General features: G+C 50.1%; 1 protein-coding gene across 1 annotated transcript in view; it reads right to left on the bottom strand.

Annotated features, from left to right (window-relative positions):
• Positions 1–16933, bottom strand: part of FBXO42 (F-box protein 42) — a 37871-nt gene extending 20938 nt beyond the window's left edge. The window contains exons 1-4 of the mRNA XM_086475971.1: positions 16867–16933; positions 12782–13048; positions 10224–10340; positions 3097–3231 (exon numbers count right to left, since the gene is read on the bottom strand). Coding sequence (XP_086332097.1) covers positions 3097–3231; positions 10224–10340; positions 12782–13048; positions 16867–16933 — 586 coding nt within the window. The remainder of the gene's footprint in view (positions 1–3096; positions 3232–10223; positions 10341–12781; positions 13049–16866) is intronic.
• Between the last annotated feature and the right edge of the window lie 236 nt (positions 16934–17169).

Raw genomic sequence — 17169 nt, 5'->3', positions numbered from 1 at the left:
CAAGAGGCCTTCACAGACCTGCACGGAACTGGGACAAACCTCCCCTGGCACCAGGGCAGCAGACCCAGGGCCGAATCCTGGGTGAGCCAACTCCGGGCGCCAGCAACCCCACACCAAAGCCCTCACCACCGGCAGCTCCTGCATTACCCACTGCACTAGGACCTCCGAGTCTCCTTTTCAAATGGCTTTTGGCTTTTTTTTTTTTTTTTCCCTGGCTGTTTCAGCTGCACGAGAGCTCGTTTTGGGGAGCACGAGAGGCCGAGCGCCGCCAAAGTCATCCCGCCTGCGCCCGCGCTGCAAGAGCGGCGTGCTGCAGCTTGAGCTAACAGGGGAGTCGGGACTAACCCTTGCCTCTAGCTGGATAAACAAGACTCTGGTGTAAACCACCTCGAGTCCTCCATCAGGTTCTCCTCTGTGCAGACAGGCTAAAAGTCAAAGATTAATTATGCAAATAAAGGCAAAGAAAGCATCCCCAACACATGGAGAAAGGCACCTACCTCCCAGGGACCACCTACCCTGGAATAACATTGCAGGCTTCCCACATAATACAGGCCATTAATTATCACTCCCCTCCTGCTCCAGCAAGACTTGTATGTGGGAGCAGAGGAGGTGGAAAGTAGCTCCAAAGTGGCCAGAAGAGCTTGAGGGAGAAGAGTTTAGAGGCATTCCTGTTCACGTTCCTAAAATAGAGATCCTGCTTTGTAGAGCATTAAGCCCCACCAGTAAAAAGCACTACATAAAAGCGAGGTATTAACTCTCTTGTTCTGCTCCAGCCTAATAAGTAGAAAGTCAATGCCATTGTTTTAGATCTAAGCAAAAAAATACTTTGAAACCTCAAAAATTAGGGTTTTTTGAAGCAATTAACTCCCTCCTCCGTCTCCGAGACGAAAGAAACACGGGCCAATTATTTCTTTGAAGGCTAAATATTTACTCCCAGATGAAGTGCAGCAGCTCAGGCTGGAGATGAATTATCCAGCTCTGATGTCATCTAATGCCTGCAAGTAAGAAAAGCCAAACGAAGACAGGTATGAACAAACAACAACAAAAATAGGGTGTTTTCTCCTGGAAAAGCCCTTCAGAGAGGGGAAAGGGATGAAGCTGTTTCAGCTCACCTGAGCTGCATACGAGGCATTTAGCGTGGCCCTGGCACCACCACACTCCCGCTCCCTTCAGGCAACCCTACCCAGGTCTCATTAGACAAGATGCCCACGCTTAAGGAGGGCACAAGCAGAGCGTGACCAAACTTCTCTGAGCAAGAGCTGGCCTTTGGAAAAGCCGCCGTCTCACTCTGGAGCAAGATCTATCCTCCAGAATCCGTGGGGCTAGGTGTGGGAATTCTTCCTCAACCTCCACAAGCAATTAGCCTGCACACAGAGCGAGTGTTAATCAATCAACATCAGCTCTTCTTTTTTTAAAAAAAAAATTAAATAAAAATCCCTCCTGCCTTATTTACACCTGACTCTTGAGTTTCAAAGCTCTGCTTTTGCCCCCTCCAGACACTATTCTTTCCCAGGCAGCGGGTGCCAACCCTCTGGTTAAGGGCAGTAAAAGAAAAAAAAAGCAGCTAAGTGTAAGAAACCACCACCGGCACAAGCGCGGCGTGACTCATCTCCTCTGCAGACAGAGGAACAAGAGCGCTCTCTGTTTGGTGAGGCTGCCTGAAGTTTCAGTTGCGATCCCATCTCGCTACACGCGCTCATGACAGCCTGCAGAAGTATTTCCTCGGGGGATCTTCCCATGGGACTTAACTCTGACACATATTCCCACAGGACTCGTTCTTTTCAAAGTGTTATTTGTTAGTAAGGCAGTGGGAATTCGCCTTTGCGAAATACCAAGAGAGTGACTGAGCAGAGCTGGGTGCCGGCGGCCGGGGCTCGTTAGCGCGACTGCGAGTCGTGCCCCGCATTCAATGCGACGGAAGAACTCGCTGGGCTGCAAGAATAGATGTCCTGGGTCAGAGCAGAGGTCTGCATCACCCAGTATCCTGTTTATGCTACCCAGGGCCTCTTCTCCACCCCTGAGCAGAGGCAGAGCGCTACGGCAGGGAAGGAGGAAGAGCGAGAGCCGGTTTCCACATACGTGCAGGCTGTTATTTGTTTTCTTCCTCCATTTTAAGCCCGTGACTGCTTAATTCTCACCTGTAGGCATCATAGAGCGGAGGTGCAGATGCAAAAATCGAATCAAAACATTAAGAGTTGGGCAGACTGACATCCAGCAAGGGGTCATCAAGCACCAAGTTACACGCTGAGTGACGTGACACCTGACCAACTCCCAGTATGCAGAAACATTTAGATCTTGGAGGACTTCGTATAAGAAAGTCAGACAAGAAAATACAACTTTAACAACAGCCGAGTAATCCACAATACTCGGAGCACACGAAGCAGGGTCAGAGGGAGCCCGCACCCAAGCAGACAAGTCAGCAAGGAGCACTTGGTGGATGCTGAGCTCCTTTCCTTCTTCCTACTCTGCTAAACGCAAAGCTTTTGCCGCAATGGCTAGTTTAATACCGATTACCTCCCCGGCCCCCACAGCTTCCCTCAATTCTGCTTTTGTCGAAGTTATCTTAAGTTAAATTCAGAAATATACGGAAAACAAGCAGGCCAAGTGTGACGTTTTGAGTATGAAAACCAGTGTGGGAAATCATTTGTGGCATTTTCCTGCCCTGCTCAGAGAGCGTGGACTGCAGGAATGTACCTGGTTTCCCACGCTCTCCCGGTTGCTGCGGGTAGCCCGCACGGGCATGTCTCCTCCACTCCTCAAAATACCTAAAGTGGCAGCTACCAAAGTTATTAAAAATGCATAAAATCTCAGCTCTGGGACAACGACTCATCAACACGGGCTCTTGTGACCGCAGGTAAGCGTCACCCACCTTGCACAGCACGAGCCAGCACCGAGCAGCTGCTCCAGACAAAGAGAAACAACCCAGCGCGGCGCTGCAAGCGCAAGAACACGCACGTTCTGCAGCAAATAAAAAAAAGGATCTAACCTGAAAACCAGTCAGATAACGATAAAACACGTCGAGAAATACAGACTCCGAGCAGCCAGCCCTGAGGACAAGGTAAGGTTTGATAAAGTCGCCCATCTGCCACCTCTCACCTGATGCCAGGGGCCGGATCCACTCCTTGCTGTTCAGGTCAAGCCTCCAGAGGTCGTTGAAGGCGGCGTTACAACTGCTCTGCGTGCAGCCACCGAACACGTACATCGACTGGTTCGCGTCATAGTAACACGCACCTGGGAAAAAACCCAAACACACAGATTAGCCAATTCTCTGAACTTCACGTTTTTGGGTGGGAAAAAAAAAAAAAAAAAAAGAATCCTTTTCTTTTCCCCTGAGGTTTCAAGCAGACAAGCTGCCCCGACTTCAATAAAACCATGGGCCAGCTTAGGGGTATCCCTGAGCAGCGTAAACCTCCAGCAAGAACCTTCCGAGACGATTATCCCCTCAAGCAGAGCTGCTCCTGAAAGTGCAAAGAAAGCTGCCTTAGAAGCTTGCAGTTAATTAGATTAGCTACGATTAACACACTCAGCACACTTACCTTCTCTAAGCTAGTTTGCACAGTTTGTAGGGTCTCCACATCAGACTGAGAAACGGGGCTGCGTACCTAGACCTGGTCACTCTCCTTCTCTAAAGCTGATGGTATTTCACCTTATTTCAGTGCAGAAAAACGCCCCTGAAACACGCACCTTACGTGAGCATTCCTGTTGCTCCTTATGGGAAAGGATTAGGCAGCGAGATGGGGAATGGGGAGGGAACATGAAACTTGCCAACCCCTCAAAGATACCCAGAGAAATAAAGAGCTTTTGGCCCCAACCCAAACTCTGCAGCAAAAAAAAAAACCCAACCAAACCCACCAAGCACCTGCCTTTGGCAGTTAGTGTCCTGTGGCACCCAGGCACCTCTGTCCCGAAGGGAATTAAACGTAAGATAGAGACGACTTGTTCAGTTTTATCTGCCTTGGAGGACGAGCAAGATTCAAACGCGCACGGAAAGTTAAACCTCCGCCATTACAAAAAGGACTTCCCAATTTCTGCGTTTCCCTCCTCAAACACAACGAGCCCCGTTGACCTCGTACGACAACCCCTCGCCTTGCACGTCCTTGAGATCACTGCAAGGCAGCGGCATCTCTTCCACCTCTTGCCTAACTCAAGAGAAGCGGAAGGAGCGCCCGATGGCGATGCTGGAAGAGCAAGCTCATCCTTTCGCAGCAGCTCTGACAGACAAACTCACGCCAGCTCCTCAATTTGCAAGCAGGGATTGAGGAAGGAAGGTGACTTCAGCTCCTGGGCTCGTTTGGGTGATGGGCAGCAGGTTCCTCTGCAGCCGCACGCTCCGATCAGCCGGGTGCTGTCTGCTCCGCTGACCTGTGCGTGATGGCAACGTGCTTGAAATTCAATCCTCTCTTGACCTGACTGCCTGAAAAAATCTCAGTTCTTGGGTTTTCTGTCAAATTCTTCCCTTTCTTCCCCCAGAGCTTTGGTAAAAAACTTACAGTGTGGCTGGCAGGAAGGACAGGTTTGTTTCTGAAGCCTCAATCTGTCCGTCAGGGCATTGCTCTGATCGTTACTGCATCTCCCAGGTCACATTTAATGGTCTCCAGACACCAGGAACTCACAGCAGCACACGTATGGATGCACCCAAACCACTAAATCCTGCATGCAGTCCCCTCGCACCAGCCAGTGGAGCAGCAGGCTCCAAGCTGGATACCTACCCACTTGGCTGTATTTAGGTAAAGCCAGAAGTACCCAATTTCTTTCCAAAAAGGAACCAGACGTCACCCTGGCACTTGTCTCAAAGAGGACTCACTGCCTGAATCCTGCTTAGAACCGAGATGTCTCTCTGTAAAGACCAACTTCATACACAAGCACCCTCAAGAAAAGTCATAAACATCTAATATCCACCCTTTCAACATGAGCAAGGCCTCCCCAGCATCTATTATCAAGTCTAGCGAGGGGAAAAACCCACAATAAATCATATCCACGCACACGGGCACCGGTGCATAGTAGGAAGCTGCAGTGTTTTATGCTCTGGGAACACTGAAGGGCACCAGCCGGGGCTCGGAGGGAGCAAGATAAGCGACGATAAGCGATACATAAAGCAAGAGGAAAAGTTGAAGTTCAGGCAGGCAGCCCAGGGCGCAGGGCAGCATCTGGCCCTGGGTCTGAGAGGGAGGCGAGAAGCACTTGTGATTACGCAGGAGCTCCTCCACGGAGCATCTCCAGGTTGAGGCCCACGCGCCGTCGTAAATAACCCGCCGAAGGGAAGCGATGAGACGAAGGATTAGAACGCAAGGACAGCAGCTTTGAGAAAAAGCACCAATATTTACCCTGTGCTGAAGCAAAAGCCAAGGTAGATGCAGGGCAGGGGTGCGAGCTGCACCGGTCCTTCCCTCTCTCCCCATCGCACGTTGCCCACAACTGTTCACCAGGCAAGAAACAGAAACAGATTCAGACGAGCTGACAGCACACAGGGCTACTCCGGAGCTCGTGCAGACATAAAGGCTTTTTTTCTTTTTGATACAGCAGCAAGATAGAAGAAAAAAATGCCTGAAAAAGGAGCATCTGGAGTGAAAAGCTGATAACCTACTTTCGGTAGCAAGAGCAAACGACTCTGAGCAAACCCCCACGAGGAGTCCCGGCTTCCAGCTTCACTCTAGACCGGTACAAGCACGTCCCCAGTTTCCAGCGATCCAGCCCCGCAGCCCCAGTTTCGCGGGCTGGAGGTACGTATTTCCAGCGTGACAGAGCTCTCGAGGGCAGCCCGCCCGTCCGTAAGCAGCGATATCCATCTCGACGCTCCGAACGAATCCCAGCGCCGTAGCCTGGCGCATTCCAGCCCCGGCAGACAACGCCGTGGCTCAGCAGGGGGACACGAGGATGCCCGGTGGCCTCTGCTGAGGGTCCCATTGTCTGACCTGGGGCTTGTCATGCAGATCCCCGATGGAAAAGCCAGCAGCCCTCATGCTCTGGGCTTTTAGTGACAAGTCCAGGGCGCTTTGCTGACCGCACAGCGGGAACAGAGGGAGCTGGAGCCACGGGATGTGCTCGCAGGGTGAGACCACCCAGCTCTCCCCCCTGTGCATCCACACGACGTCCTTCCATGCAACTGAGCTGTCTCCAGCTCAGAACTAATATAACACACACCCGTACGCCACGGCACGACGCTTCGGAGCCCTGTCTGGGGTGGAAGATACATAAAGAGCGGCGCAGTGGGTTTACCCGGGATAGGATCGAGGAAGGAATAACGATTAAGAGCGTTTTTATAGCTTTACCCGCTCCTTAAGATTCAACCCTGTACCATTTTGACACAGTAAGAACCCTTGAAGGCTGCAGCGTCACCTCCACCCAGCAAGGCACCAGCCAGCACTTCACACCCTAAGCACCTGCAATTAAAACCTGGTGCAGAGCAGGGCTGCGGTTTTTCTCCTTAACCGTTCTTGAAAGGTTTAGTTTCCTTAGAAATCTAATCGCTACCTCAACCATGACAGGTCGAGAGCCTCTTACCTCCTCCCCACGCCAAACCCTTGGCAAGCACAGCTTTCACACCGCAGCACAGCTCATTTTTTGTTATTGAGGGGGGGTGGCAGCATTCTTCTCCTCTATTTGGATTCAAAAACCAGGCCAGCCAGCCAGGCACCATGACGTCCGCACGGCATGTATTTTAATCCTAGACCAAAATAATTTAAACCGAGCTTGCTGACTTCTCCTTAGCAAGCCATTTAAAGCTTCTGAAGCTGGGGAAGATGGGTGAGTTTGAGGGAAAAAATTAGGGAAAAAAAAAGAAAAAGGCATGAGTGAAAACTCCAGTTTATACCAGCCTTGCAAAGGTGTAGAATAAATCACGGGAGGAGGGCGTGAGTTGCTGGTGCCTGTCTTTTTTGGGTGGAAAACACTGGATGGATTTTTTTTTGGGTTTTTTTTTGGTTTTTTTTTTTTAAAGTCCCAGAAAAATTCAGTGCCCCCCAGAGTTTCAGTACTGCAGAAATGGCATCTTTGTTACTGAAGAGACTAAATATTTCCGATGTTTGAAGACCCTGATACCCACCCAAACCCCAGAGCTGGCTTGTTTCGAACGCATTCCTGCTTTCCCTCCACGCTGCCCAACGAAGCACCCGAGGCGCACGATAACCGACAGAAAGATCAGCTGGGATGGGAAAACCGAACGCAAAGCACATGCCCTCGGTGATAATTAAAGGGCACTGACTTTTTCAACTTTGAGTACATCAAATAAAGTAACCCATCCAAGTTCAAAGGTTGTCTTCCCCATTGGAGAGGTGGGGGGGCGGCGGGAAAAAGTCAGCTTGGCTATTGAAATCCCGCTGCTGCGCGGCCCTGGGCTGAAAGCAGCTCTGCGGAGAAAGGCTGCCCGCCCCGGGTGTCGGCGTTCCCAGGAGGGCCCTGCCAAGCCGAGGCTGCGAGCATCGTGCGTTGAGCTGCTGGCACCGCTCCCCCCAGCGCAGGGCTGGGGTGTGGAGGCAAGCTCTCCGCGCCCAGCCGCGCTTGGCGGGCGAGCCGGCGGGGCGGCGGCGCCGAGGAGGCAGGGCTGCAGATGAAAGTGCCCGGTCCTGCTGGCTGGCACACTTGTTTACACCGACTGCGCCGCAAGTTGCGGCATGATAAAGAAACGCACCAGAGCTCGGAAAGCCCAACTCTCCACGTCCCCAAGGGAGAAGAAAAAAAATCCCACTGGTATCTCCTCACTCCCTAAAATACTGTTTTGCTGCTCCTTGCAGCGCAGGGACTCAGCGCAGCCAAAAGGCAGCGGTACGCTGAGCAAAGCTGGGCGACACGGGAGAGCCACGGCTCCGGTAGAAAAGCGGCCCATCCCGTAAAACAAACAACATTCCAGCTTTTACCTCTCAGGGTAAACCCACGAAATTGTTTTAATTAGTCATCGCGTTGGTGCCATGCTCCCCAGACTGCAGGGAAAAAAAATAATCAGTATTTAAAATTAGTCCCTCTTCCCTCAAAGGATCAATATTTCTGGCACAACGGTCGGCATTCCTCTGCTGCTTTTCCGTTTCTGCATTCCTGCGCCTTCTGCCATCGCTTTCTGACTGCGGCCGGTTATTTAACCTCATGAGTCACCGCCCTGCTATGGTATCTGTAGGCTTGTGTGTTAGGGCTAAAAAAGAATGAGAGGTTACTGCAAACGGTCTACCTGGTGTATAACGTTATATACGCGCTGATGGGTGAAGTATTTCTTCCTGTACGTTTGTATCTAAAAAAAAAATAGCACCCTTGGTATTGTACGACGTTCTGCAGCTTCAGCCCAATCCTTTAGAAAAGCTACAGCCCATCCATAAAGTTATCAGCTGTCTGATCAAAGACCTCGCCAACCGCTCCCTCCCCACCAGAGGACAGCGACTGCCATTAATTACTCCTTATCAAACAGTTTTTCTATTACTCCCTTCAGAACTGACAGAACACACAGTGACCTCTAACTACTTAAAATTCTCTCGCTCGTCCTTTGATGCTCCGTACGAGCACTTCTGGGATATTTCTTAACAAATCTGGGAAGAGAGATAGCCCGAGCCGCTGCTTTGATGCCAGCTACCGTTGCCTGTTGACTTCAAATGACTCGTGCCTGGTAGATGATGTCTTCCCACAAAACCTAAAAAAGGGGGTTGTGAGTCCTCCCTCACGCCCCCCCCCCCAAACCTCCTGTGCTTGCTTCACCCTGGCTCACTGCATTGTATTTTAGGTCATTAGAGATTCAGTTTGAATTCCTGCTTTTAATGATTTGTAGCTTCAGTTTAGTATTGGAATCCACCCACAAACACGCAACACTGCTGTAGGGAAAGCAGATATCACAGATCTGGAGAACTGCTTAAAAAAATCAGTTTAAGTCAGCAAACAAATTAATCCAGATTAGCTTTCTGTGCATAAAGTGCATTAATAACGCTTCCGTAGCGACCGAGGGCTGACCAGAGCCAGGAGGCTGTCAAACAGCGAGGCTAATACAGATTACATGCTCCAAGAGCAGTGGCTTTAACAAGACAACTCATTTTGGATCAAGTGTAACAGCAGCACACTCAGAGGAAGCCCCCAGTGGGCAGCAGAGTAAGTTAAAGAGCACATGGCAGTCTTTGGCGCAATATTTGGGCCTTTTTCAGGTAATTTCTAGCTAACTTCAAAGCTCACCAGTTGCAGAAAGGCTGCAAAAACTGAAGGGAAGATACATGCAAATCTACAAGTCATTAATAAGCACTTTACTAACATGGTTGCTTAAAAACAAGCTATGAACGGCGGTGCCTTTTTTATTCTTTAGGAGGACAAGGAAATCTTTTAAGAGCACAATGACTTCCCCAGAGCTTCCCGCAGTGTCTCCGGGACTTGTCCTGGCAGGACGCTGCGCATCAGTTGCTTCATCAGTTATTAGCTGGGAATATGAAAATTTGATGCCTGCTTGCTCTTGGAATTGCATGGCTTACCCAGTGTTTATTTACCTGCAGAAAACTGCAATTCGCTCCTCGGAAGAACCACCTCCGGGAGGGCTCGGACCCAGTGACGAAGCCACAAGGACTGAATTTTTGTCACATCTGACTACGTCGCCTGGCAGAGCAGGGTGAGGCAGCTCGACGCTGTTGCAGTACAAATTACAAGTTTTAAGTCTCTTTCCCTCAACGCTTTTTCTGTTCTCATCCAGAAACTTGGAAGCAGGGCAAAAATTCACCCATACATTAAGCCCTGTCGACTGAATTGCTTACTTTATCAGCAAACGCATTTGCTTCTCACGTGCAGCTCTGCTTTATTTTGAAGCAAGCCACGCTCCAAATTATATTACTCGCAGATGTAGAAGATGGTCTGCTGTAAAAGCAGCCAGCACACACCCCGGGGTGCTGCGGGGATGCAAACTCCCTGGCTTTGCCAGCCACCAGCCCCAAGTCGCTGCCGAGTGAGGGTTCTGTGGAAGAGGACACAAGGCTCAGACTCGCAGGGGAGCCGTGGAAAGAAGCGTAAAATCGGCAAACCCAGAAAGGCAAAATCCCACCCTGAGCTCCACGAACGCTTCCTAGGGGCGACGAGGCAACAACCACGACAAGCAGCTACCGAATTCCTGCGCCAAACGCTGGTGCTGGCAAAGCCGCGTGTTACACCGCCGGGTTGAAACTCCGCCGCAGCGACAGGCACGTGCGGCGCCGCCGGATCCCGAGCGACGCAGCGCGAACCCCTCGGCTGCAGCTTCCCGTCGCAAATCAGAGCTTTTCCCGGCAGCTACTTACTGTGCGAGAAGCGCTGCGTGATGGGGGTGCCGGGGTAGGGGTAAGTGCGACTCTCCCACTGAATATTTCCTTCTTGCACCGCTTTGATAAAGCCGTGATAACACTGATGGGCCACACCTAGGGAAAAACGAGAGGTCAGCACAATTTGGGGGACGTTCGGAACAAACGGTGCCTGCACGGTCGCACAAGCAGCGTGACAGCAATTATAAAGAACCCCTGTATCTAGATTACAAACACGCTGGTGGAAGCTCGGAGGATTAAAGAGAATAAAGAATAGGGACCCTGCAAGAGCGGAAAACCAGCAGCGTTCACTGAACTGATCCACTACATTTCTGGCATCTGCCAGCTCTAGCTTGGTAAAGCGAAGCCTTTGTGAAAGGTAAGCACGTGCGATGCCTTGACAGAGCTGGTTTTAAGCCTTCTCTGCTGCAACGCAAGCCTGTTGCCCCCTCATCACACCCCGGCAGGAACAGCTGCCCTTCCCTTAATGGACCTTTTGAGGACAAATAACGTGCAATAATGCATTTTTAAGAGCGTGCATGCAGCTACCGCACAGGAATCTAAAATAAACATGAGATGAGACATCAATGATAAAAATTAGTGTGTCTTAGGTGAAAATGCTCCTCCTTAGCCACGTCATCTGGCCGACAACGGCTCCTCCGTGGAGCGGGTCAGCCCCAGAGCCGCAATTAATTCTGTGCAGGGAGTACATGTGTCAGTATTTGTGTGGAGAGGGGCCAGAGATGCTCCCTGTGGAAAGGCAAAGGGTCTGGCAAAGATTTACGACGGCAGCAGCTCAGCAGATGCTTGGTGGCACCCGCTGTGCCATGGCAGCCCTTGCGCTGAGGATGCCACCACCTGCCAAGATTTTTTCCCAAGGGTTTGTTTACTGGAAGCCCCGTGCCAGGAACACCCCCAGCAAGAAATGACACTCCGGGATATGCAGCAGGAAGCTTTTATTTAAAGGAAAAATGAAGCCTGGGGTCCTCAAGCAGCTGGTCCCTGAGAGCCATGTGGGAAATGTAATCCAAACTATACGATTTCATAGCAGATGTATCCTGACAAACAGGAAAAATTAACCAGAAGAAAACAAATCAAGTATTTACCTCGAGTGACCTCTCTGCTTTACAGCATGCAGGTTAGCAATTACACTCCCTTTTTTTGTTATAATTGCCACAAAAAATGGCACGGCTGCCCAGCACCACTCATCCCCTGAGACTCGGACAACTCACTCCAATGCCACGCTGCGCCTTGGGCTGCTCATCCCTCCCCTCCACTCCGGGGTTGTTTCCCACAGTCTCTTTTGGGCTGAATCACCAGGTGCTTGTTCATTCCAGCTGCATCCTTTGCATCTCTTAAGGCCGCTCCAGGAACAAGCACGCGTGAGAAAACGTGCCCAAGCAGCAGCTCAAGGGCTTCGGACACTTGAAAAAAACCCTTTCAACAGAGGCGCAGGCTGCTGCTGACCCAAAATTATGCAAAAAGAGTAATTTTGGGCAACGCTCATTTCTGAAGTAGCTGTGTTTTGGTTGTTTTTTTTCTAACCTCCAGCCTGCTAAACTCCAGGCAAGGCAGAAAATGCCTGGAATCTGAGCAATGCTTTCACACGTGCAGAGAAGTCCACAAATGAGACATCACCCCACACGCCTGCCAAAGGCGTTTCTCACCCCGACACCCGCTCTGCGTTCTCCAGAAGAAACAAGTCACCCTCGTGCAGCAGCGTGCCTCATTTCCTACAGATTTAACTGTGGTCTCCTCTTCAACTGCCTGGTTTTTTAATGAAGCTCGCAATCTAAATGCACGTCCCCAAAAGAAACATAACAGAAATCATTCAATGTGTTCACAAAATGCCGATGCAGGTAGCTTTGCTTGTACCCTTGGCCAAACTTTGCCTACCTGTTTGCCCTACCATATATATCTAGCATTAGAATATCCCCATAAGGCTTCAGAATTAATGCTGCACGGAGGCAAAGTGAAGTATCTGTATCTCAGGGCTACTCTTTCAGGAAGTTTGAATATGTAGATCTATATTAATGCAGATTTTATATACCACTTATCTTCAGCAGAGCTGTAAGAACCAGACACTGTTTTGTTTCCAGCCGAAAGCATAAGCTTTGGGAACGTTAATTACTGAGCAAGACGCAAACGAAGCACAATTACAGCCACATTAGACATGGGGCGCCGGCAACAGGGGCTGCTGTGTGGTGCAGAGGAAGCCTGAATGCAAGGTCAACAGCGCTGCACGTCAGCACACGGGGAGCATTCAAAAGCAACGCCAAGTGAGCTGCTCTGTCACGGGGGTTTGGGGGTTTCACTCTTTTATACTTCAAAAGAGGCTGAGGGCTCAATTCTGCACCATTCTTAGCGATGCCTTCAGCAAAGCAAGCGACCCAACGGCTGTCGCTGCTTTTCTGGCGTTTTGCAGAAGTCAAATTTCTGAGTTTGGGGAGGGGAGGAAACAACAGGTGAGGCTAAAGCAAAGCAAAGAGCAGCTGGGATACAAATCTGTGTTCCCACAATTAAGAAAAGAAATGCACTCTCATTACAGCTATTTGTACCTTTGATTAGTCGATACCACTGTTTGCAGACAAGGGCAGCAGTTTTGTGCTCCTGATAGGGCGAAAGGAAGGAGAGGATATATTCCAAAACCTCTTCTGGGAGCTCCAACATTGATCTGTTATGCCTGGTCTCCTCGACCTCCAGCTCAGCGTGTGGCTCATCGTCTTGCTCCATTGTCCCTTCAACCGCAGCGTCTTCTGGATCCACGGCCATGAAACCGTCATCTTCACTGTCCGAGGAACTGGCCATGGCATTCCACTTCACAGCTACAAGGGGCAGGGGGGTGGGGGGGAAGACAACAGTAAGGTCACAAAATTAAAATCAATAGCAACAGAAAGGCCCATGCAAGCCGTGTATGCCACACCAAAGGTCTACGTCAAGCTCTGCCCCAGCAAGCTCCCCCCCGAGGACGGGGTTTTTGCAGAGCAGGCTGAACACGGTTTAGGAACAAGCCCTTCCCCATCGGCGCAGTGTTTTCTCAAGCCACGTCGTCTCTCCCCACTCTCAGCCCTACTGTCGCCTACAGACGGTACCAGAGACAGCAAAAAAAAAAACCCCAAACCCGCTGGAGGAATCGCAGCCTCTCGAGCCCCTGCTCCTTCACCGGGCACGAGAAGGCATCACGCTGCTGGCCCCGGTTGGTTTGCATGGGCAGCGATGGGGAAAGGGATCCCCACCGAATCGAGAGCAACCCAAGGTGAGACACGATAGAAGCGACAGCTTTGCAGCCCCTCCTCCTCTGCGAAACCAGTTTTGTCAGCGAGCCTGCTTTAGCCCAAGCAACTCCTCAGCAGCACGCAGGGGGGAAGAAAACCCTGTCCCATTCTCCCTCAACGCCCCCCTTTTTTTCTTCTTTTGCTAAATACTTGCACGCAGTTCTTGCTGGCAGTAGGTGAGGAAAGAAAAAGCCCCACAGGATTTACGGCTGATGAAAGGTTGGAGTACTGCATGTTGTATCTCCAGCTATTCAGAACATCTTAAGTATAAGGTAACGTTCCGATGACAGAAATACGTCGGGAAATAAATCTGCCTTAATGGGCAGCCGGGTCCAATTCAGCCAGCTGGCTGGTGTGCCGTTAAACCCATGCCCGCTGCTGCAAAACAAATCCCTGGACCCTGTTTCCCAGGAAGCAGCCGACCTGTTTTAGGGAAAGTGGCGACAGCTTTCCCTTCCAGCGCTGCTGGGTGAAGACTGAGGGACGCAACTGCTCCGCGATTATACCGGCACCGACAGCTCAGACCAACGTACCAACTCCTGGGGACGACAGAGGCGCTGTCTTTTCCTAGAAATCACAATCACAAGTTCCATTTTGTCCTTTCCGAGCACAGCAGGTTGTAATGAAGGACCCAAAACAGGGCAAGCTCTCAGCTCAGTGTGAGTTTCTCCCAACGCCACGAGGCAGAGGCTCCCCAGCCATCCCCAGGTCCCAGCTCAACTGGGATGATGGGATGCAGAACAACACAATCCATGGGATAAATCCCACCTGCAGCGAGCCCAGGAAGCAAACCCACTCCTCAAGAAGGAAGACAAGACACGGCTTTTTACCCAACATCATTAAATACAAGTACACAGTATCTTATTTTTACCAAACTCTTAGTATCACAGAAAATAGGGGTGGAAGGAATCTAAGTTACCTGGCTATCAGCAATAAACTAAGCCGTTCCGAGCTTCCAGCAAAGCAAACTCAAACGTCTTCCCCAGCTAAACCCAGGTTTTTCCCATCCCGGCATGCACCGAGCCGAAGAGCCATGGGAATAGCAGACGGCGGAGACACGGAGCGGAAAAGCTTGCCATGACAACTAATTCATGCTCAGAAAAATTACGGTCGACAGCATTACTCTCCACTTTTGTCAGGTTCCCTGATGAAGCAGCTTCAGAAAATCCATGGGGCTGTCACTCTTGGGTAGAAACCACGTCAAAATTAAACTTACAGTTATCATCCTAACAGATGCTCGGCACGTGTTCCCATGTCAGAAATCCTTCTCAGAGTCAATGTTATGACAGAGAAAGGCTGAAACCCAAACGCTTTGACACGAGCGCTGCTGCTGCCAGCAGACTGCATTACGCAGCAGAAAACGTGCAAATTCCCAAAGATTAAGAAATGGAAAACTAAAAAAAAAAAAAAGCACCACAATAAGAAACAAGTGGAGCTGTGCTGAAAAAATTAATTAAAACCCAGAAGGTTGGGTCTTTTTCCAAGCAAAACCATCTATTGTCGTGAAGCGCAAGTGCTGATTTCCAGCTTGGCATGGCAGGAAGCCAAAGGCTGCCAGTATTCCAACCTCGGGATGCAGTTTGGCTCGAGCCAGGGAGGCTGGAGGAAGGAGGGTCGGTCCCTGTCTCATGGCTTGGGAAAACGGAGAGCAGAGTGTCGACCCAGGAGGAGCAGAAGGCATTTCACACCCTAAAAACGCGCCCGAAAACCAAACAGAAGCGCGTTTGCGCCCAGACCAGGTACAACGGGACACCTGCGGGTGACAACGCTGAACATAAGCCTCGGCTCGACAGGTTCACACAAGACATCTGTTGTGTTATCAAGGTTGAGAAGCAAAGATTAATGTGTGTTTCCCAACAGCTTTTATTTACCCCTTAAATAATGTCCAAAACCTGCTGGAAATCATCTGTGAAGTACAGGAGTGAACACTCAGCTAGCAAGGGGCTTTTCCCAATTATTTAATCCCAGTTCCCATCCTCTGGAGCAGGCTTGGAACAACACAATGCAGCAAGTTAATCACAGGCACTAAACAACTTGGGGGTTAGAAAAGCGTCTCTAAGGCCCATTTTAAAAAGGCAGGAGGAGCAGGGAAACCCCTCAATGCCTCAAATAACACGTGCTCGCACAGATCCGGGGATGAGGAGGGCTGCGCCGAGTTTTGTCTGGTCTCACCAGACCACTTGATAACACTATAAATATTCAAATGCATCTACTTTGCTAGATCTTCATTTTCTAAATATTTGAGCACAAGAAATCGCCATCCTCCAAGTTTTCACACCCACGCTGTGTTATTTTTCTGAAGGAAAACCAGCCTAGCAATAAACTCAACTCCCAAAAGGCAAGTCGCCGTCAAAATAACCCTTCAAGCTTGACCTGCCACGGATGCACATTTTGCTCTTGCGGCACGGGAACGGCGGGCTGGGAATAACCACCCCCGGACTGCAAAGCAGCAGAAGTCCTGTCCTATAACCCTGCTCCAACATCAAAAAAGGAAAAAGAAACCCAAGCAGTCAGTAACAGAGAGCAAAAGCATCCCAGCCAGCTCCTATTACCAACTATTCAGCAGATCCACGGGAGAAAATCCCATGCCAGTGTTTTTACTAGTTATTCAAAGAGGAGAACTGAGTGGTTTTGTCCTGTTTGCGCTTTGGGGAGATGCAGTAGGTGCTTTCTCACTCATCCTGGCTCTCCAGGCGCTCTCCATTTGCACCGAGCTGGGCTTCAGTTTGTACACAGGCTAATTATTAATCGCCAAGCACTCAAAAACCTGCAGCAAAGAGGTCACGTCTCATCCAAAAGTACATGCAACTCAATTAACTTGCCAGGACGGATCCAGGAGCCCCGTTCTGCTTGGACCGACGGCTGTGAAGGCCAACGTGAGCCCCTTGAAGCATCGTATTATATTTTGCACCCTACTGGAGAAATGCCTTTACATTCCAGCAGCAGAAATGTTTTACTGCATCCAGAAATTAGCCTAAAGCCCTACCAAGGAGGAATCGCTGCTTAAAATAACACGTAAAGAAACGCTAGAAGGGCAATCGAAACGGAACTCTGCCAGTGCTGATCAAATCTGCCTGGCCCTTCCTAAAAGCTGCGTCTCTGCCAGTTGGCAAAACATTCTATAACCCTTTTCCACCTTTCAGAGCACTTCAATTTTCCCCTCTCTCCCCTCCTGAAATTATTTAAGAACCTGCTATTTATTCTGCTAAAGTAATTAGTCACTGCAGTGGAACAAACAGATGAAAAATACTAAACGCAGGCAAAAAACCCCACCAGATTTAAGCACTTCTCGAAGCCTGGCAGGGACATCAGGCAGCCAGCAGCCTGCTCCTGCAAAACCCCTCTCGAGCCAAGAAGGTTTTCCCTACCTGCAGGCATCTCTCCGGGTCCCATGGACCCCAATTCACAGGCGTGGGTGGCATCAGTGGTTCCCATCCCGAGCTACCTCCTCTTCTCCGCAGCTCTCAGCTGTTTTAAGAAGTGCTTGAACCCACAGGGGTTTTGACCTGGCTTTTTTTTTTTTTTTTTTTTTTTAAAGTCAACAGATTTTAGGGGAAAAAAAAGCCTCCAAGGGAAAGTTCTTGAATGAAAATAAGAGGCCATGCAACAGTACTGAGTCAGAGCACATTACGCATAAGGGAATGCTCATTTTCACATGCCACAAAAAAATT

Source organism: Leptosomus discolor, chromosome 20 (assembly GCF_034619465.1).
Source record: "Leptosomus discolor isolate bLepDis1 chromosome 20, bLepDis1.hap2, whole genome shotgun sequence".
NCBI lineage: Eukaryota > Metazoa > Chordata > Aves > Leptosomiformes > Leptosomidae > Leptosomus > Leptosomus discolor.
The sequence above is the reverse complement of the archived record's forward strand: the minus strand, read 5'-3'. Positions and strand labels throughout refer to the sequence as shown.